This window comes from Myotis brandtii, unplaced genomic scaffold (genome assembly GCF_000412655.1).
Source record: "Myotis brandtii unplaced genomic scaffold, ASM41265v1 scaffold190, whole genome shotgun sequence".
In the NCBI taxonomy this organism is placed as follows: domain Eukaryota; kingdom Metazoa; phylum Chordata; class Mammalia; order Chiroptera; family Vespertilionidae; genus Myotis; species Myotis brandtii.
In genome coordinates this window covers 3,472,210-3,494,511 of record NW_005357076.1, presented here as the reverse complement: position 1 = coordinate 3,494,511, position 22,302 = coordinate 3,472,210, and the positions used below count along the sequence as shown (strand labels likewise).

The 22,302-nt window shown below is 38.7% G+C and overlaps 1 protein-coding gene across 4 annotated transcripts in view; it reads left to right on the top strand.

Moving 5' to 3' along the window:
• The window catches only part of KAT6B (K(lysine) acetyltransferase 6B), a 186,275-nt gene that overhangs the window by 106,263 nt on the left and 57,710 nt on the right, over positions 1 to 22,302 (top strand). For all 4 annotated transcript variants that reach the window (XM_005864653.2, XM_014538359.1, XM_005864652.2 and 1 more), the window contains one exon: positions 13,994 to 14,102. In XM_005864653.2, the coding sequence (XP_005864715.1) occupies positions 13,994 to 14,102 (109 nt within the window). The remainder of the gene's footprint in view (positions 1 to 13,993; positions 14,103 to 22,302) is intronic.

The window sequence follows — 22,302 nt, the reverse complement described above, 5'->3', positions numbered from 1 at the left end:
CATGCCCCCAACCTGGGCATGTGCCCTGACCAGGAATTTGACTGGTGACCTTTTTGTGCATGAGATGACACTCAACCTACTGAGCACACCAGCGAGGGCCATCTGTACATTTTTGTAGAAGCAAAAGCGTGGCAATAACCTCAGTATCTATTAGAATGAAAGTGGTTTAGTGCACCTGAATTTGTTTTTTTAAAAGGTGTTGTATGTTTATATGTGCCAGGTCTATCAATGAAAATTTCTCAACGAACCTTTGGGAAGGGGATTTGAGTGTCCAGGAATTATACATAGAAGGGAGACTTATTTTCCATTTGGTATATCTTTGTACTATTAGATTTTTTTTAAAAAAAGCATGTATATATTATTACTTTAAAATCAACAAAATAGCCCTTGCATTGAAGAGATTTAAGCCATGTCTTTTACACTCATGTTGTTTTTTCTTCTTCTCACTTTTAAAGTATATTTATGCATGGGGTATCTCAAAAAATGTATACACATACTTGAAATAATTATAAAGTCAGTGTTTATCAAAATACATTTCAATTTCAAAATTGAGCTATCAGCTGTTTAAAGTGTGGATACATTTTTGGGGGCTACCCTGTATATAAACTCACTTGTGTCTCTGGAGCCCTCAGACCCATGGTTACTAAGAGTAAGCAACAAGCTCTTTAAAATGCTCACTGCTCTGTATTTACTCTCCTTCTCAGACTCTCCTAAGCATAAACTGCCTGATGTCCCAATTACAGCTATGATTCTCAGCATGGGGTACCACCAGAATGTCCTTGAGGCGTTAGAAACATTAAGGTGCCTAAGCCAATTCCTGACCTATTGAATCAAAATCTGTGGGTGTGACTTAGGCATGTGCATTTAAAAATAGGTGATTCTGATGTTTATACCTGATTAAGAACCACTGTGTAGAGAGCAGTCCTTGGTAGGCATCTTCTACTAAAATATCAGCCATTACTCCCGACCTGCCCCCAGGCCCCAGGAGTGATATAGATATGGCACCAGAGTAGATTTTGGACCCTCTAGTCCACATCCAAGGAATAGTGTCACTCTGAATAGCCACATTGGCTGTTGTATTAGAAAAATAATAATGATAGTGATGATGGTAACAAATCAGGTTTCTGCATCAGAATGAACATTTTCTGTAAATGAAGAACGTTGGAAGTAAATAGGGGAGATCAAGAGCCAGTTCTTTGAAAACTTCAGTACAATTCAGAAATCATCAGCTAGACTGATTTAAAAGGGGGGAAAACCAAAATTACTAATACTAGGAATTGGAGAAGAAATAGCATTGAACACATAAAAAGAATAATAAGGAAATATTATGCCAATTTTATGCCAATAAGGTGGGTAATTAAGATGAAATGGAAAAATTCCTTGAATGCTCAAATTATCACAACTGACACACACAAGATAATCTGAATAGCTCTATATCTTCTAAAGAAACTGAATTCATAATTTAAAATTGTGCTACAAAGAAAACTCCAGGCTCAGGTAGCAGACAACTTTAATGATGAAATCTATCAAAAACTTTCTAATACAAATGTTAGATAAATTGTTTGAGAAAGAGGAGGAAACACATCCCAATTCCAAAATTAACCAAAGATATTGTAAAAAAGGGAAACTATGGAGCAATATTTCTCCTGAATATAAGCATAAAAATCTTTTAAAATATCATCAAATCCAGAAACAGTATAAAGAGAATCATATATTGCAAGTTTATCCAGAGAGGGGGTTTATCTAGAAATGCGAGCAAGATTGGTTTGTTTTGTTGTTGTTAATCCTCACCCGAGGATATTTTTCCATTGGTTTTTTGAGAATGGAATGGAGGAGGAGAGACACAGAGAGAGACACCAATGTGAGAGACACATCGATTGGTTGCCTCCTGTACTTCCCCCCCACCAGGGCCAGGGATGCTAGGGATCGAGCCTGCAACCTATACACTTCCTTGATCAGATCGAACCCGGGACCCTTCAGTCCACAGTCCGACGCTCTATCCATTGAGCCAAACTGAGTAGAACTAATTTTTTTTTAATTGATTTTTTTAGAGAGAGACATCAATTTATTGTTCCACTTATTTATGCATTCATTGCTTACATCTTGTATCTGCCTAGGGATCGAACCTGCAACCTTAGCATAGTGGGACAATGCTCTAACCAACTGATGATATACCCAGCCAGGGCAGCATTTTAATAACCTTTTTATTTTATATTTATCTAGCTAGAGGTTTCTAATAAAGTTACACCTCTATTTACCTTATGACCCAGCAGTTCCACTCCCAGGTAATTTACTCAAAAGAGATGTGGAAACACATATCCAAAAAAAAAAACTTCTACAAGAATGTTTAAAACAGTTTTAATTTTAGCCCTAAACTGAAAACAGCTTAAATGCTGATCAACTATAGAGGGAATAAACAAACATTTGCATATTTTACAATCAAATACTGCTCTAATCAAAAGAAATGAATTATTGATATACGTGACAATATGAATGACTATGACAACATGACGAGTGAAAGAAGCCCTACACAAAAGAAATCAGTGTCTGGTTCCATTGATGAAATTTTAGAACAGACAAACCCAAGTACTAGTATGGTGGCAGAAATGAGAGTGGTTACGTGGAAAGAGAGTGAGCTCTCTTGACTGGGAAGGGGCAGGAGAGAACTTTCTGGTTATGGAATGTTCTTGGTAGAGATGTGGGTTACGTGAGTATATGCATTTATTCAGAAGTCTTTAAAATATGCTTTAACTTAGTGTATAACAGTGTGAATGTATTTAGTGCCGCTGAACTTTACACTTAAAAAATGGTTAAAATGCTGGTACAGTTTATGTTTATATATATTTTATAATTTAAGAAATGTAAGTAGGCAAACTAAATGGGCAAACATTTAAAGTGTTTATTTCCCCCTTAACCATATGGTGTTCTATTATTATCTTTTTATTTACCATTTATATACTTAGAATGTAATTTAGAAAATGATGAGAGAGTACCAAGCATGAGAAATAATATTACATTTATATATTCAACAAATATGTATCAAACATTTAAGGTCTGTGCAGTTCTTTATTATGTGTGGTAAAGATGAACCAAACAAGTATCTCCTTCTAAGAGCTCACAGTGTACTAAGCTTTGATTTAAAATATGCCCCCCAAAATTGATTTCACGAAAATAAAGAGCTTTCTTTCACCTTCTGTATACGCTTTAGTAGGCTTCTGTAGACTCTTAAAGCTCTGGGAAATTGAGCTTAAAAACCCTTGCCGTGGTGGGGGAAAGCATATCACATCTGGTGTTTCTCTCCCTGGCCCTGCTGTAGCTGGCACTGCACTGGTCGGGGAGGGGCTGGTGTTTGTGCAGTCCCTGCACTGCCTGCAGTGGTGCTGGAGCACCCGAGAGCAGCATCACCAGTGAGTTCATTTCAGTGCTGGGAGGGTGCCTGGCCTAAAGCATTCATGGATCTAGAATTGCCACCACAAAGAGGTTTAGGGCAGAGTCCAAACAACAAGGTCAGAGCTCTTGACATTCTGGTGGTAATTATCCAAGCAATCCTCTTTTCCTAATGCTTATGACTATTTTAATCGAAAGGGTCAAAGGTACTCTGAAAGGGAGGAAAACAAAAGCAGACATATCAAGGGCATGGAGATTCTGTACATAAATTGCCCACAGGGCAATTGCCAATTGGGAGTGGTAATGGAATTATACTACTTTTGTTGGTTCTGGGAGGACAAGCACCTGGAGTAGCAATTATATTCTACTTGGCATCCTTGGGTGCCAAGTAAATATTAGTGACTTATCTAATAGTGCAGAGCATTTCAGCTGCCATGTAGATCTCCGTGAATGCTGTCAGGGGTGGTGGTGGTGATATTACTGAGAAAGTGACTAATACATGACTTTTCTAACTTGTTAATATCCACCTACCTACGTCTCAACGCTTTATATTCTACTTCTATGTTTGGATCTAATTGCAATCAATTCAGTTACCTGTGTCTTCTCTGAACAGTTAATGCAGGTTTCTCTTGGTGGAGTTGATAATGAGAATGTCTAGGTGGGGTTGTAGGCACCACATTTAGATCAAACAAATGCCTCGGGGCAACCAGGGAAGCCAGCTGTCTGATCACAAGTATATGACTTTCTGGAAAAGGCAAAACCTATGGATACGGTATAAAAAGGCCAGTGGTAACCAGGGGCTTGAAGGGGAGGGAGAGATGAATGGTGGAGCACTGGGATTTTTGTAGGGTAGTGAAAAATGTGTCCATCATCAATTTGTCCAAACCCATAGACTGTACAATGCCAAGAGAGAACCCTAATGTAAACTGTGGACTTTGGGTGTCAGTGTAGGTTCATCATTTCTAACACATGTACCACTGGTGAGAGATGTTTGACAGTGGAGGAGGCTCTACATGTGTTGGGGAAGGGGGTAGTATATGGAAAATTTCTATACCTTTCTCTCAATTTTGCTGCAAACCTAAAACTACTCTAAAAATAGAAGAAAGAAAGGAAAAAACAAACTATTACAGATTTGTGACACTTGGATATGAATTGTTTTACAATTTTTATTTTTCAAAATCTAGAGTAAGGTTTATATTATTTGCTAATATTGTGACATGCTTGCCAAAGAGAATAGTTGGTAAATCCTAAACAGACTTACTGTAACCATGTGTTGAATTTCCAGCTGTGTTGAATCAGACTTTGATCCCTCTTAAGAAGATAAATGCAGTATCTGCAATTTCAAATACTAGGGGTGGAGGAGAGATTTTCAAATGAAATCTTAAAAAGCCACGTCCCTGTCCAGATAAGAAATTAAAGACCCTGGGAAGGTAGTTTTGTTTCATTATCTCTTCTCCCCCTCCCCCTACCAAAAAGACAAATGAGACGCTATTGTTAAATGCAGTGAACAGGCTTAGATTTGTTTCCTTCCAAAAGCAGAAGCGCTTTCCTTAATCGGCACTCGTAAATGGCACACCTGCCTAATGAGAACAAGTTCTAGACCACAGGACACAATCTGAGCATTTCAATTAGCTCTACACAATTGATATCTGTGTGGCTGATGTTCTCGGAAAGTCTTCCTCCTCTTCTTACTCCTTTGTGGCTAAGCTTTTATTATTTGGTACCTCTGAACCAGCCTTTGATTGTGGGAATTTCCCAGTAGGTGGTCATTGATACTGGTTTTGCTTCCAAGTTATTTTTTAAATGAAAAAAAGATTATGGAGATGGATAGGGATGCTTTTAAATATTTTTATTTTATTATATTTAATTTACTTGTTGTCACTCTTAAAATACAGAGAACTCTCTTCACTGTGACAGGTGGTAAAATACAGCGGTCACACTCAAGATCTCCATACATCAGCAACAGTAAATCCTTTTGCCCAGAGTAATACAGAAACTCAGTCCCGAGCCAGTGGGAATGATGTAGTGCTCGCTCCCTCACAGAACCAATTACCCACAGAGAAGTATAATGAGCAGCGGAGGTGATACAATAAAAATCTATATGGCGAGAGTAAAATTAGTGTAAAATTGTTGCTTGTGAAAAGCCTTATAATAAGTATACATCTCCAGTTATCTTCCGGGAAAAATTATTTTGGCATCTATTTAGGTCAAAATTCATGACAGGATTGTAAGACTAGCCTTAGGATAAAATGAAAGGGTACGTGAGTGTAGAGAAAATGGCGATGGGCATGTAGTGAACAGTCTGCTGTGCCCTGAAGGGCCTGCGGGAGCCCTGGTGCTGCTGCGAGGGCACCAGACCTTCCTGGGAGGAGTGACTGCACTGACCACAGTCACAGCTCACACCGATGGGAGCAAGATAACGCTTTTAAAAAACAAGACCACTTAGATCATCACAGGAAGTCTCTGCTTTTAAAGTGAGTGTATTTCCAAAGACCACATCTGAGCAGATTGCTATAAAGGAAAACCTGAGTGTGATCTGTGTCCTCATTAGGAGCCTGCTTGATCTGTTCAGACTGACAGCAGTTGAATAAGTGGGTTAAGTGGCAAGAAATGAAGTCTGGTTCTTTATTAGATAAGTGTCAAGTAGAGTGCTGAAGTGGCAAAAAACACACACAAAGTGTGTTACCCTAAAACAACACGAACAGTTTTCAACCTCTGTTGTCCCACTGGTGTCAGTTGTGCAGTTTGTGGAAAATATTCATTGCTAATAAAGCACCGAAGTTCATAAGATATTAAAAAAAATAGATTTAGCCCTAACTGGTTTGGCTCAGTGGATAGAGCATCGGCCTGCAGACTGAAAGGTCCCAGGTTTGATTCCGGTCAAGGGCATGTACCTGGGTTGTGGGCACATCCTTAGTGGGAGGTGTGCAGGAGGCAGCTGATCGGTGTTTCTCATCGATGTTTCTAACTCTCTATCCCTCTCCCTTCCTCTCTGTAAAAAATCAATAAAATATTTTAAAAAAATAGATTTAACAGATTCACGTTCTTTGTTATCATTTTGCTACTCTCACTGCAGTGTATTTATCTTCCTTGACTTCTTTTATTTTTTATTTTTTTACTTGTAGAATTCTTTCTTGAGAGGGAAAGAAGGGGGTCACAATTAGGTACTGGCAACTGGGCGTGGCCCCAAATCTGCCTTCCCTGCAGCCTACAGTGACTATTACTGACTGAGCCTTAATAGTTAGTACTTAATAGGTCAGATAATTTTCCTCCCAGCTGATTTAAAGTTTTTCGTTCTGTTTTGTCAGATTATACCCAGGGAAGGACAATTATTTCCAGTGTCAATCATTATAAATAGCCAGAATAGAACAAAGGCCTTCAGATTAGACAGTGATGGAACCCACCGTGCCATCAATGGTTGCTTCGCATGTTATCGTGTAGTCATCGAGGATATATATTAAAGTAAAGAAAGTAGTCACTATTTTGGGACCTGTTGAACCAGAGGAACCAGTTGCTAACCTGAAAACAGTCAGTTTGTTCATTTGTTCATTCATTTATTCAATGTGTATTTTGAGGCTGCAGCTACAGCAATGATCAAAGTCTATGCCCTCCTAATGGAGCTTTTATAGTTTAATTAAGTGAAATAAAGTAAGACAAATAAATGACACATAATATGTTAGATAGTGATGATTGTTGTGCAGAAAAATAAAGCAAGGCCCGGAGGATCCAGAGGGGCCCTGGTGGAATGCAATTTCAGAGAGAGTAGTCTGGGATAGCCTATCTGATAATGTGATATCTGAATCAAGCTGCAAACAACATGAGGGACCAACCAGGGGGGGAGTGAAAGAGCAAAGGGCTAGGAGTCAGCAGGCTTAATAGCCGTGTGACCCTTTGGAGGCATTTCACTTACCCGTAAAATGGAGACAGAGCCACCAACCCTGGCTCACAGGGTTTGTGTTCAGCACAAGTGAGACACTTGAGAAAAGCATTTCAGTAAATGGCAAAGCATTACTTAAACTTCAGATTTAAGTACAGAATGACAAAGGGGTGCAAATTAAAGAGAGACATAAAGAAGAGTCTTAAAACAGCCCTTTCTTATAACTCGTTTTGGAGTCATTGAATGAGTTGTCTGAGCTCAAGTGTAGGGCACACTCTCCAAAGATGAACTGTCTGATACTCGGATTTATAAATCCTTTGTTGGTTTTGTGGTATGGTTCATTTACGATTTTATATTTGTTTGTGCTTTTCTTCCTTTGACACCTTTTTCTTTCCTTTTACATTGAGCTTTCCTTTTATTAAATCAGTTACAGGCCTCTTGGTTCTCATGGAGGCACTTTATACCCTGCTCCTGTACTGCCTGATTAATTCATTAAAAAGAAAAAGCCCTCTAAGATTAATATTTATCATGGGAGCTCACAGAATCAAAGTCTTTTATGGAGTAATTCTGAACTCCAGAACAATTCATTTGTGCTGATCTTTATTTGTTATGGACTTGAAGTTGTTGGCGCTTTTTGTTTTTATAGCTAAAGTGAATTTTGCAATAATCATAACAGTATTTGAATAGAATTTTATAGTTTACACAGCACTTCACACACACTCACCTTTGAACTTCAGCAGCCCTGGAGCTAAACAACATGGACACTAACTATTGTGGCCTTTTACAAATGAGGAGACCTGAGGCTAGGAGTACAGAACATAAATCTAGGTCTTTCCATGATACAAGAATGAATAGATGAATGAAAAAATGCTGAATTATTTCTAACACTTACAAAGACTAAAATGGTATGTCTTATGAGTAGATTCAAGAAAGCTGTAGATGACTTGAGGAGATGAATCTGTAGGGAGGACTATGGAAAGAAGGGGCGATATCCCCGATCATTGTGAATAGAGACCACACCCCCTGTTTTGTGTGTTTGTTAGAAAGAGAATGTGAGCCTGGATACCCTGGCTCTGATTGAGTGCAGGAGCTTTCATTTATTTTTGTCCAATTACTTAGATTAACAAGACTAACAAACATGTTTCCTTCATGGCAGAAACAAAAGTAACCATACGCAAATATAAAACTTCTTAAAAATGCCTTGTCTTGAAAGGCTATTTAATTTTGTGGTCAAGGGTCCTGAAGACTCTTAAAATGTCTTTTAAGTATAATAGAATCAATAAAAAATTACAGCTGAGCTGGGAAAGGCCTTAGAGATTATCCAGCCATGAAACCATTAAAATGTTTAATCTGGAAAGGACCTTTGAAGGGTCCAGATCCCCAGTTTGTGTGAGGCTCCTTGGCTGTGGCATCCTCACCGTCCTGCAGGAGCCATTCAGCCTCTTCTTGGTCTTCTGATTACTGGGGCCTCCAGCTGCCTCAAGATAATCCATTCCACAAAGATGGTATGATTTCACTTAAAGGAGGCACCTAAAGGAATCAAACTTAGAGACAGGAAATAGAAGGGTGGTTGCCTGGGACTTGAGGGGAGGGGGGATAGGGAATTAGTGTTTAATGGGGACAAGGTGACAGTTTGGGAAGACGAAAAAGTACTGGAGATCGGTGGTGATGATAGTTGTACAATAAGGCGAATGTTCGTAATGCCACTGAACTGCGTACTTAACAGTGGTTAAGGGGGTAACTTTTATGTTATCTATATTTTGGCTGCAATTTAAAAACTGAAATAAAAAATACATTAATAAAGGCAACAGAAAAAAATCTACACAATCTTTTCTATTGCTGGCCAACTCTTGAAAATTTAACTCTGCAATCACCCCTGTTGGTCCAAATTTTGTGCTCATAGAAAACAAATCTGAGCCTCTCCCCTGCATGAAGACACCCAGCTGCCCCTCCCAACAGGTTCTTCCAGGCTAACTAGCCCCAGGTCCCCCAGCAGGTGATGCAATTTTGTTTAGTTTTACAATTTACTTTGTAAAAAATCAGGATCAAGATAAGGAACATACATTGTGATTGGCTGAAAAGCCTTGCTTACTCGCTGTCTCCCTTTTAATTTCTTCGTTGATGAAACTGAGTCATTTGTCCTGGAGAGTTTGGGACTTGCATCCCTCTGCTATCTACTAGATCGACACCTTCCTCTGTCCTCTGTATTTTCTGTGACTTGGTTATTAGATTGATAGATTTTATTTTATAAATGCATGTAGTCCAACTGTATAATAATTTATTCTAGATCTTTTTTTGAGAATGGAGGGGGTATTCTTTCCCCCTCAACTTTTTGTTTGGAAAATTGCAAGCATGCAGAAAAATGGAAAGAATGCTATAATGAAGACACCCACGTGCCCTTTATAGAGTCACCAACTGTTGACATTGCGCCATGTTTGCTTTCTCTTTCCCTCTCTTGTAGTCCAACTGTATAATAATTTATTCTAGATCTTTTTTTGAGAATGGAGGGGGTATTCTTTCCCCCTCAACTTTTTGTTTGGAAAATTGCAAGCATGCAGAAAAATGGAAAGAATGCTATAATGAAGACACCCACGTGCCCTTTATAGAGTCACCAACTGTTGACATTGCGCCATGTTTGCTTTTTCTCTCCCTCCCTGCACGCGCGCGCGCGCACACACGCGCACACATACACACACACACACACACACAAATAGGCTTTCCCCTGCGTCATTTGAACTGAAATTGTAAACATTATGGCACTTTAAAGTATTTTAGCACACAACTCCTTTAAGAATGCTATAGGATACTCTCCTATATTATCACAATTCTGTTGACTCAATATTGTTATATCTAGCTTATATATTGTTTACTATTTAGTGCATATTTCCATAATTATCCAAATTATGTCCTTTATAGCTGTGAGTATTTTTAAAATTCAGAATCCAAGCAAGGATCCTGAATTGTATTTGGTTTTCTTGCCACTTTAGTTGCCTACATTGGTTCTGCCCTTTTTTGGGTCTTATATGATATTGACATTTTTTGAAAAGTCCTGGCCAGTTGCTTTATAGAATGTCCCTTAAGTTTGGAATTACCTGATTGTTTCCTTATGATTAGATTCAGGGCAAATGTTTCCAGGGAGAAGACTGCATAGGCAGTGCTGTATCCTTCAGCGTAATGCTCGGGAGGCACATGGTGTCTGTTTGTCCCATATTGGTGATGGGTTCAGTCACTGGGTTAAGGCAGTGTCTGTCAGATCTCTCCATTGTAAAGGTATCTTTCTCCGTTGTAATTAATAATATATTGCATGTCAATGGTTGCTTTTTAAATCGTTTCAAACCCCCCCCCCCCCCATGGTCGGCAACCTGCTGCTCACGAGCCACATGCGGCTCTTTGGCCCCTTGAGTGTGGCTCTTCCTAAGCCTTAGAAGTACCCTAATTAAGTTAATAACAGTGTGCCTACCTATATAGTTTAAGTTTAGAAAATTTGGCTCTCAAAAGAAATTGCAATTGTTGTACTGTTGATATTTGGCTCTGTTGACTAATGAGTTTGCCGACCACTGCCCTATGCCATTGGTAATGGAAGAAATTAAAAGGAAAAGGTTTTGAGCATATTTATAAAGAGTTATTGTCGCTGATGGAAAGATAATATCTGTTTTCCTGAGAGGAGAAAAGGGGGAGTGGAGTGATGGGTAGTACAGGTGAGGAATGGCTTTGAGAGAAGATAGGCTTGTGTTTAAATCCCAGTTCCACAGTTGAACCTGTGCAACTTTAGAAAAGTTACCTAACTTCTCAGATCCTCAATTTCCTGCCTAAAATGAGTGTGCAATAATATACATTCATGGCAGGGTTGTTAAGATGATTAAATGAGATAGTGTGTGAGTGGCCTCTACCCTCGCCCCTTCCCCATGGCCAGTACATGAGAGATACAGAGGACGTGCTTCCTAAGCAGTCTGCAGAGTTTAAGCCTTTTCATGGGTGTTAATTCTCGAGTTCAGCTTGAACTATTCAGGCATGTTGATAAGAAAATGTGATCAACAGGTTAGGCAACATTGTGACATTTCAAAGAAAGGAATTAAGAATTGGGAGATATTTTCAGGCTTCTTAAATATGATTTGTCTGCAGTGGACTCGCATAGAATCGAGTTGCCTTGTATTCAGACCTCTTTCTGATTGCAGTTCATTTTAATCTATTACCAGGGATTATTTTTGAAACAGTTTATATGTAGTCTGATTGAGAATAGTGAATCATAATAATTCTGTGACCCATTTACATGCATTACTGTAAAAGTTTCATTTCATACAAGTGACAATTTTTTAAAGTTAATTAGACTTGGCTATACTGAGGTTAGCAAAAAGTGCTTTGAATTATCAATAATTCAGCAGGGCAGACATTTCTGTATAATGCAGTGGTTTTATAGAGTATTGTGAGATAGTTATCCCTAAAATAAATGGCGGTGAGCATTCATCAGCATGGTGGGTTCGCTTGAATGTAGCGTGAAGTGATAGCATCTATGCTTTCTATTATTGGGCAGAGTGTGGGACATCAGTCTTTCTGGCCATGAACTACTAGCAACCTTTGTCCTTTGTGTTACCTTTAGTTAAAAACGAAAAATGAGCATGAATGCTGGCTGATGGCCATGTCTTTCTTGCAGCTAAAAATTCATCTGGGAAAGAAAAATGGGATGGCAGGTTGGGATTTGTTTCATTGCATGAATGATATGTGACATTTTGTAAATTATTTATCACTGCAAGGACGGCAGCAATGGCTTGAGCATTGTTCTATCAAATGAAAGCAGGAATCCCATTAGTACAAGGACTGGGTTTTAGCTAGAATCTATCAGGGGAATGTTGTCATTTTAAAACCAGATTGTTCTTTTAATTGCTATTTAAAGGAACAAAAGTGTTCCCAAGGTACTGCAGTTGAGCAGTTGCAAGTAATAACTATGGATCCATAATTATGCAGTGCTGATTATCTGGCCTTTAAAAATTTGTGGCTGGAGTCAGTGACCAATTTATTGTAGCTTGTCTTTTTTTCTTTTTCTATTACAAACTGTTTTATACTCTTTTTTAACTAGGGCCTCAAAAACACATTTGCATAGCTACCTCAGAAAGTAAAGCCTGTGCCTATTAAAAGAACACATTAAACTGAAAATAAGGGCAAAATGATGAACACTGACATTGTAAGATAAAATTAACAGCCATATTCAACAATTTTGTAGATGCTTGGTTATAAGATGGATTCTGGTTTTTGAAGACATGTTGTCACAGTGAACCAGGACATTTGTTGGAATCATTGTAAGCATTTGAAATATTTTCTTTGAGATGAGCGTTGTGTTTTTGTTTTGTTTTTTTTGTCAAAGTAGCCTATGTTTCTTTCATTTATTCAGTTAGCAAATATTTTTTGAGTGCCTACTGTGCATCAGGCAATGTATTAAGGCATTTGGGATAGAGTAACTGAACAAATGATGTTTATTCTATGCTGATGTATATTTAGAAAGACCTAGCAAAATCTTGTTTTAAATTTACATTAAAAATTTTGTGATTATACTAAGTTTTCTTGCCTTGAATCTTTGATTCAAGAGATTTAAATATAAATACATTATAGTTGCATTCAGATGGCTGGCACACATGTGTGAAGGCTTGGAATATGCAAAAAAATTTTAGTTTTCATACAGTTTTGGTTGTTCAAAATAAATGTGACCAGATCTGTAGGCACAGTCAACTATTCATATGGATGGGAATAATAGCATTGCTGGTAGTCATAAATAACAATGGAGACACAAAATGTATGCAGATTTATACATTGTTCAAAGCATTTTCCTTAGAGAGAGTTAAAGGGTGCTAGGGGGTTAGACAAATATTTTGTTATTTCTTATATTAAAGTGGGAATGTCATAGACTGAGAGTTTATTTCCTTTATGTGGCATTATGTGGTTTACTTTTTAAAAATTGATGACGTTTAGGGGAAGAGAGAGAGAGAGAGAGAGAGGAGAGAGAGAGAGAGAGAGAATAACAGTAACCTGCACTAAAACATTTGATAAAGTTCAGCTCAATAGTCAGACCTAAGTACATGATATTTGTAATCTCGAATACTGAGTACATAGATGAATCAACTTATTATAGGCATGTAGGTTATGGGAACGATACAAGATTTCAAATGAATCCTCAATGTTCATTAATGGAAAGTTATATGGCATACTAGAGGTCCGGTGCACGAATTCGTGCATGGGTAGGGTCCCTTGTGGGGAGGGACCACAGGAGGTTGGCTGGCCCGGGAGGTTGACTGTGGGAGGGCACTGACCACCCGGCTGGCCGAGGGGAGGAACCGTGGGAGGTTGGCCAGCCATCGGAGGTTGGCTGTGGGAATGCACTGACCACCAGGGGGAGCTCCTACATTGAGTGTCTTCCCCCTGGTGGTCAGTGCATGTCATAGCGACCGGTTGTTTGGTTGTAACGGTCACTCAGGCTTTTATAAATATAGATAATTTCATTGGTTTAATAAAAATTATTTCTAAATCTTATGTATTACACTTAAAAACATTCAGGCAATAAATTCTTTAGTATCAGATAATTTTAAAGATTTATTTTATTAGCAGAAAATGCTGATTTGGACACCTTATTGAGCAGTTTTTCTTTGTTAAAGAAATATGTAAGCAGCCTTTGACTTTAATGTGTTGTTCTTAATTTTTAAATGGAAGACTAACAATATTTTTTCATTTTAATTGTTATAGCCCCGTGCTGATCCCATTCCAATATGTAGCTTCTGTTTGGGGACTAAAGAATCAAATCGTGAAAAGAAACCAGAAGAACTCCTTTCTTGTGCAGATTGTGGCAGTAGTGGTAAGTTGGTGTGTTTTTTTGTATATGTATAATGACTCCCCATTATAGCTACATACTATTTATCTCTTTCAAAACTGTATTTATTTCTTAAAATAATATTTTTTAATTTATTCCAGAGAGGGAGGGAGAGGGAGAGAGAGATAGAAACATCAATGATGAGAGAGAATCTTTGATCAATTGCCTCCTGCATGCCCCCTACTGGGGATCGAGCCCCACAACCCGGGCATGTGCCCTGACCTGGAATTGAACCCTGAACTGCTGGTTCATAGGTTGCTGCTCAGTCACTGAGCCACACCGACCAGGCAAAACTGTATTTGTTTTAAAGCAATTATTTGGTAATAGCATACATTTAAAAATTTTATGAGTAATTACAGGTGGAGGGGAGAAAAGTGTGAATATATTAGCATTGACATAAAGTTATATATATTTATATAATTTATCTAGTATATTAATATTTATAATTAAGCTTTGAATTCACACTAGCATTGGTAATTCAATGTAAAGTATTCTACTTTGCAGGCAGATTCAATGAGGAGAATTTTAAGTTTTCAAGCTGGATACAAATAGAAGCAAGTGTTTTCTATAACCTGAAGTCTCAATTAAGAGATATTTGAGTTAGGATATCTAGTATTTCAGTTCATGACACCTACTGGTGAAATATAGTATTACATCACAGCTCTGTGTGACTGAAAGGGACAGTATTCTGGAAATTGCAATGATAGAATCAAGAAATCAGGCATGAAAGAAATTAAAATTGCCTAGAATTAGGTAGGAAAAGAATGGTCTTTGTAGAAGGTGATGTTGAAATCAAGGAATGCTGGGCAGGGACATGGATCTCTGGCAAATTGCAGGACCCCCATCTGCTTTCAAGATAACTGTCACTTCTGCCTTTTTCTCAACATTTGAAGACCACATCTCTAGTTTCATAATAAAAACTAAAAGTCAAATTGCTTACATTAAAATAATTTGTCTTACATTAAAAGCCAGTCTTCCTTCTTCAGCAGGTGACGGTTGAATAACTGAGATATGTATATGCTTATATGTTATGTATTCACATATACACATACTTAAACACATGTACATACATATCAATAGGTTGAGTGGCATTTATTAGATTTTGAAAATTAATCCTTGTATTAATCTTTAAATTTTCTTCCAGCTTACTGAAACTCCCCCCCGAAAGTGTTATTTTAAAATTCATAGCCAACTACTATTTCTGTAGTTATAGTTATCTTTAAAAACAACAAACACCATAGCATGTTTTCTTTTAGGAAGTCAGTGTCATGTAGTGGTTAAGAGCAAACTGAAGAGCCAGCAATAGCCTAGCTCCTCTTCTTTGAGGTAATTCCTCAACCATTCTGAGCCTTAGCGTCCGCATTAGAAAGTCGGGTAATATTAGCACCTACCTCTTGGGTTTTGTGGGAATTAAGGGAAAGGACACAAGTAAACAGCCTAGCAGAGGGCCTACGACGACTCTGGTAAGTGAGCTATAAATGCCTGCCATTGTTATAATTGGGCATATTTGATATTGTTGTCCTTAATTGCTGCAAGTAATTTAAAATCTTATCACCGCTTTTGGCAGCTGCTCGATGCTTGGATGGAGGAAGTGTTTCACACCAGGGCATGGCAGTGTTGTGCAATGACGCTTCTTCCCCTTATGAAGGTTGAACTTGATGGGCTCGATGTGATCCAGCAGCTTCAGGACCTCACTAGGAGGGAGAGCCTTGGAAATAAGACATTTCAAACTCTCCTTGAGAAATGCATTCTGACAGTCTTTTTGATGGGCTCTACAGATTCATTAAATCCTTTTACTGCCCATGTTATTATGGATAGTGACAAAGGGCAGGGAAACATTATCTGTATGTTCAGTTTAATAAATTTCAACCCTACAATCTCTCTGTTTTAGCCTGGTGAGGTAGTGCCTCACTCATCAGTTCAGACTCTTTAGTTATCTTTTGGGTTTCGCATGAGGCTCATTCTGAATGAATTATTCTTTTGTTTCACTGCCTGATCAATTCAGTGGTGTTCACTTGTCTAGGGTCTACCCTTTGTGGTTTTTAAGGTGGTACTTTAACAGTACCCTTCACTATTTTATTTCATGAGTATGTATTTGTCTGGGCGTCTAGACAGATTAAAGACGCACTTAAGTGTGGGAAGAAAAGTTCCCTTCATATATTTCCTTACCCCTGGTGATACACTTACTTGAGTTGATAAGGAATTCGAGATCATTATCTTCTAGATCATAACTTCAAGGCCTCCTTCACAGGGTATAAAGGTGTAATTCTAAACAGGCAGATCTTAGATTTTCTGATGTAATCAATCTCCCTTCGTGTTTCCCAGATTGAAGACCTGCCAAAGGAGAGTTTTGATCTCCTTTATACTTTGAGGTCACTGAAATTTTTTTCCTCCAAAGCTTCTTACTTTTCCAGGGTGTGTGGGTATAGTGTTGTTTTCTTTTTTCAAAAATACTCTCTTGTTTTCTCTTTTAACACACGGAGAAGAATGAATTGAGGATACTGTCTAGAAGGCTTATATAGCTAGAGTCATTTTGTGCACCAGTCTTTCCCCCTCCCTTCAGGTAGACAGAGCCAGAGGCTTTGGAGTGGAGGTATGGGTCATGGCAGAAATTCAAGCCCTGGGGTCATCATGTTCCTTTGTTTAGGACAGAGGATGGCTCAGAGTGCTTCTCTGGACTCTGCAATGGGATCCGGCTCTACTGTTGAGGTTCACTTAATCTTCCCTTGAGTATTGTGCCAGTCTGGAGACAGCTATGTTGGTCAAAAGAACCATTGTTCCTAATTCGGGGAGATGCATTGTAGGCATTTACTTCAGCTGGTAGATCAGATGAGTGGACTCTGTTATTTGCTAGTCTTCAAATAGAAGGCTCAAAATAAAATATGGCTCTTCTTAGAGAGTTTGGGAGGACGGGATCTTGTAGTTATAATGCCCTGTTGGGACCCCTTGATTATTATAGGGGGAAAAAGAATAAAGCCAGCTGACATGGCTCAACAGTGCCCTATGATAATGGCGGGAGCCCCTCTACCACAGTCCAGTTTCTTGAGTGGGAATTACAGATTGGTGGTACCCCTCGTTGGTCTCATGGAAATGGCCACTGTTTCACACTCAGTTGAGTCCATTGGGTCTAGGATTGAATTGAGACCATTTGTAGTGTTCAAAGGAATCACTAATATAAGATGTTTATGTGAAAAAAATACCCATAGCAGTATAAAACCAGGAAAAGGAAATGTAGATGGCAGCCCATATGGAGGATCGTTCTGAAATGTGTTTCCCACATGTGCCTGTTGGTTTTTAGCTGCCTCTATCTGAAGTACCATTTGTATGATGTCACATTTAAACTCTGCTTAGATTTCATAGACATGAGTAATGAATGTTTCCTTCTGCTTACATCATCAAGACAATTAGAAATTTTTCTCTATTTAATATGACGCAATATCACAAATGGCCAGTATTTTCTTTAACTATGTTTCTTTCTGCTTAAAGTTCTTTTGAAAAAATGATTCGGGTTTGCAGGTGGTAAAAATGTGAGGTGGCCCAGCCAGCGTAGCTCAGTGGTTGAGCGTCAACCTATGATCCAGGAGGTCACGGTTTAATTCCCGGTCAGGGCATGTGCCTGGGTTGCGGGCTCAATCCCCAGTTTGTAGTGTGCAGGAGGCAGCCAGTCAATGATTCTCTCTCATCATTGAAGTTTCTATTTCTCTCTCTCCCTCTCCCTTCCTCTCTGAAATCAATAAGAATACTAAAAACAAACAAACAAACAAACAAACAAACAAAAAAGACATGAGGTGACATATATAGTGCAAGGAGCCCCAGATGTGGTCTTCCAGTTCTCTTCTGCTCACCAGCTGTGCAACTGCAGTTTTCCATATCTGTAAAATGCAGAAGGGGACATCTGTACCCTATATCCATAGGGCTGTTGTGAGGATTTAGTGAGAGAATGATACGAAAATTATCAGTGACTATAAAACATTCCACAAATGTGAAGGATCATTGTAACCACTGATAGGAATGTGGGAATCATCAGATAGTCTTCATGTCTAGGAAATGTTGGGACTAGAAAGTGATTTTACTTGACTTTCATGGATCAGCCTACTTTGAAATTAACACTGTTATATTCTCTTTGCCTCATTAAGACCAAATTATCTTTAATTAGCTTCACATAAGTATTAGATATTATACCAAATGAAATTTTGTGTCTGCTGCTCAGATTGCTGGGTGGTTAAATCTTACTTACAGATGAGTTGTGTGCATGTGTGTTTTCAAATTAGCAAATCTAAGATAAGTGTACAGTTCAAAATTACAGCATCATTCTAAGTGGAAGCTCATTGAAACTAGACACAGAGAAAGGCTGCTGTGACGTAGCTGGGAGAGTAAGAAAATTACCTTTGTACAGTAAGGGGGTTGAATATCAGCCCCCCTCTCAGGAGACCTGAAATCCCTCCTGGGTTTGTTGCCTCCATGTAGTGAAAATCTGAAGGTCACTTTTCAGTCTTTGTCAAAATCTAACGGACATCTTTCAGTCCACACCGAATACTCCTCTCAGCCATGTTCGACCTGTTGAGAACCTTTTTCCTTGAAGTGTTTTCTTTCTTTGGCTTCTGTGATATCATATTCTCTGTATTCTCTCCCTGCCACTTCCTTTCACGTCTTTTGTCAGCTCCTTGGCCTCTCTCCATCCTCTAAGTGTTTCTCCAGACTTCTGACTTTGGCCCTGTGTTTTTCCCTTTGCTTCACAGTGTCTCCTCAGCTCCAGACCCTTAGATATAAATGCTTCCAGAACCTCTCCATTTGGAGGCCCCACAGGCTTCTCAAAGTTAATGTCCAAAACAGCTTATCAGCCTTGCCCTGCTCCCTCCACCCAAAAACAACACGCATAACAATAACAACAGAAATAACAAACACGCCACATCTTGATTCGCCTACCATTTTAGCCACTGGTGTACCTCTGGCTGGCTACTCCTTCAGTTCCACAGCCTGAATTTGGAGTCATGCTGTTCTCTCACACCAACAAATCCAAAATTCTATTGATTCTGTGTCTTAATATATATCCTACATCCTCAATATGTCCACACACCCACCAAACCAACTCAGATCTGCTGTTATAATAATTACATCTAATCTGGACCTTCTTTCCCCTCCGCCATTTTTTATACTGCAGTCTAAGTTACTTTTTAAAATTGTAAATCTAATCACAGAATTTTTCAGTGACTACCAATGATCAGTAGGAAAAAAACCCAAAATTTTAAAAATAGCCCAAAAATCTCTCCTGGATTGGGCTCTTAACTATATTCTACATCACCATCACTTTCATGTTATGTGCACCTCATGTTATGTGCACAAAACACCTCCTTCCTCCCCTTGAATGTATCATGCTCTCCTCTCCCTCTGCACATGCTAGCTTCTCCCATCCTGCCCCTCCTGTGGTCCCATCTAATCTCACTCATCCTTTGGGTCTCTTCCTTAGGAAGGCCTTTGTCTAACCCCCTGCTTAGATTCTTTCATGTCTCTGAGCCACCCCATTGTCATGTGTTACCCTAATTCTTGTTTAATGCTTGTCTATCTTTCCTGCTAAACTATATGATCAGAAATGTCTGTCCTTTTCCTCACTATCTCAAATCGACAGGTGGTTGGTCAGAGAGCCAGTCCAAGGGACCCAGTGTCTGAGTTTATATTAGTTTTCTATTTCTGCTGTCCCAAATTCCAACAGAGTTGTTGACAGGATTCAGTTCCTTGTGTTTGTAGGACTGAGTGCTTGTCTATCTTTCCTGCTAAACTATATGATCAGAAATGTCTGTCCTTTTCCTCACTATCTCAAATCGACAGGTGGTTGGTCAGAGAGCCAGTCCAAGGGACCCAGTGTCTGAGTTTATATTAGTTTTCTATTTCTGCTGTCCCAAATTCCAACAGAGTTGTTGACAGGATTCAGTTCCTTGTGTTTGTAGGACTGAGATCCTCCCTACCCGCCCCCCCCCCCTTTTTTTTTTTGCTGGCTGTCAGGTAAATGGCATTCCCTGCTTCTAAAGGCCACCTATAGTTCTTGTCTTGTGCCCCCATCCTCCTTCCATCTTCAAAGCTGTCAAAGTTTGGTGGAGTCCTTCTCCCACTTTGAACCTTTCCTCCTCCTCCTTTCATCTCATTTTATTAACCCAGCTGGAAGAGATCCTCTGCTTTTAAGCACTCATGATTAGATCTCACCTTCCCAGATAATCCGGGATAATCTCCCTGTCTCAAGTCCTGGACCCTTAGTCTCATGTGCCGAGTCCCTTTCGCCATGCCAGGCCCTGTGTTCACAAGTTACAGGGATTATGGTATAGACATCATTGGAGGCCATTATTCTGTCTACTACAGAGCCCAGTTTTTCTGCCACTGTACTTCCTCCAAAAGTCATTTCTACTGGTTTGTGGTCTCTTTGGTACTTATTCCTTTGGTTTTGCTAGATAAAACTATTATAAGCTACTAGTGCTTAATATGTGTTTGTAATAAGAATGTTGAGTGAATGAATGTATATTATGATCTCAAACCTGATAAATTATAAACCACAGAAGCAAACCAAATTCCAGAAAGACAAACCACCATGAATTGTGTCAGCAGAGAGAGCCTGAATTTTAGAGGAAATTGTTGAGAGGAATGGCTATATGGGAGGTAGGGAATTACATTGCTGTCTTTCATCTAATTACTATAGATTGTATATTAGTATATCAGGACTCAATTACAGTCTTTTGTGTTATTTTAAAGTTGGCCATGAGAAAATAAAGTGGAAATCTTTCTTTGTCCCTCAGCATTCTTTTCCAGAATCATAGAAATTTAGAGCCAGCAGGGATCTATGGCCAATTCTCTTGAGCTAAATAAAAGTTAGATTGCTGCCTAAGGGAAAGATAGGCTGAAGATTTTAGAATTTGAGTAGCTTAAATGGTAGTAATTGAGAAATATTGCTTAAAGTGAGTGAAAGTAATAAAAGGGAGAATATTCTGTACTCTTGATTGAAAGTAGCTGAAATCCATTAATTTTCAAAATATATAATGTTATTAAATTATTAAAAAGTATTTTTCATAGGATATCTGTGAGAATAGTAAGCTATAAAATGATGTGAATTACCTTAGTTGCTGAATATTAAGCTACAAAGAACAAAAGCAGATTTTAATGTAGAAAAAAATTTTGTGCATGAAATTGAGGTCATATGTGCTAGTGATGTATGACTTACAGGAAGTAATAAAAGGTGGGGGGAAGAGAAGTAAATGGTATACTTTTAAACTGATGGGACCCATTTTAAGGGTGGAATTTAAATTGCTGTTCTTTAAAACTTGAGTTTTTACCCCCACTATATAAGGTGGGGGGAGGGGGGAACCTTGATCAAAGTAGACCTCTTCCCTCCCCCTTCAGAGTATACTTCTTAAAGTCGAAGAGCAAGCTGTCTTTGTTTGCTGTTGCTGCAGAAAGTGGTGATTGATACCATTTTTATATATTTAAACTTTTCCCCCACGTTTATTTGAATGAGAGAAGCCCTTGTAAAAGAATGGTGTCAGAGGTTAAATGCATCTGCCCGGGTGTCTCTCCTGCCTGAGGTCATTCTCCTATGACAACATTTTATTTGCTCAACATCTTAAATACAGATGTTTAGATTTTTTTTTTAAGCTCAGGAATAGTGTGCTTTTATTAACAGTATTGATGATTGATTTTGAATGTTTTTACTTCAAAAAGCCAAATCTCCTGGTGGGTGGAATTTTATGAAGCACCTGTTAAGCTTTAGGGAGGAGGACCTTTTTGGCAGCGACCCAAAATACATATTTAAACAATGAGCCTGCCAAAGTCAGGAAATTATAAAACAGTTTTGAAATTGCAGAATCTGCTTCTTCTTCTTTTTTTTTTTTATTTTTTATTACCCTTCAGGTTTCTCTTGCAGCTTGGTTATAAGTTCTTTCACATGGGATTTACTAATGTTCTTACTATTTTAAGACCAGATTTAGAAAAATAAAATCAAGCTTGGAGATCTCAGGTTTATATGAATAAAGACCATCAGATTTTAAACTGAATTGCCTTCTCCAGAATATGGGCTCCCACTCCCCAAACCTTGTGGTGGAATCTATTATTGATTGTTGAGCACAGCCGGGCTGGCCTTCTTGATTGGCGCTGCCCCTTGGGGTCTCAAGTTTTCCTCTGTGAAGTGAGAGCTGCTAGGTAAAAA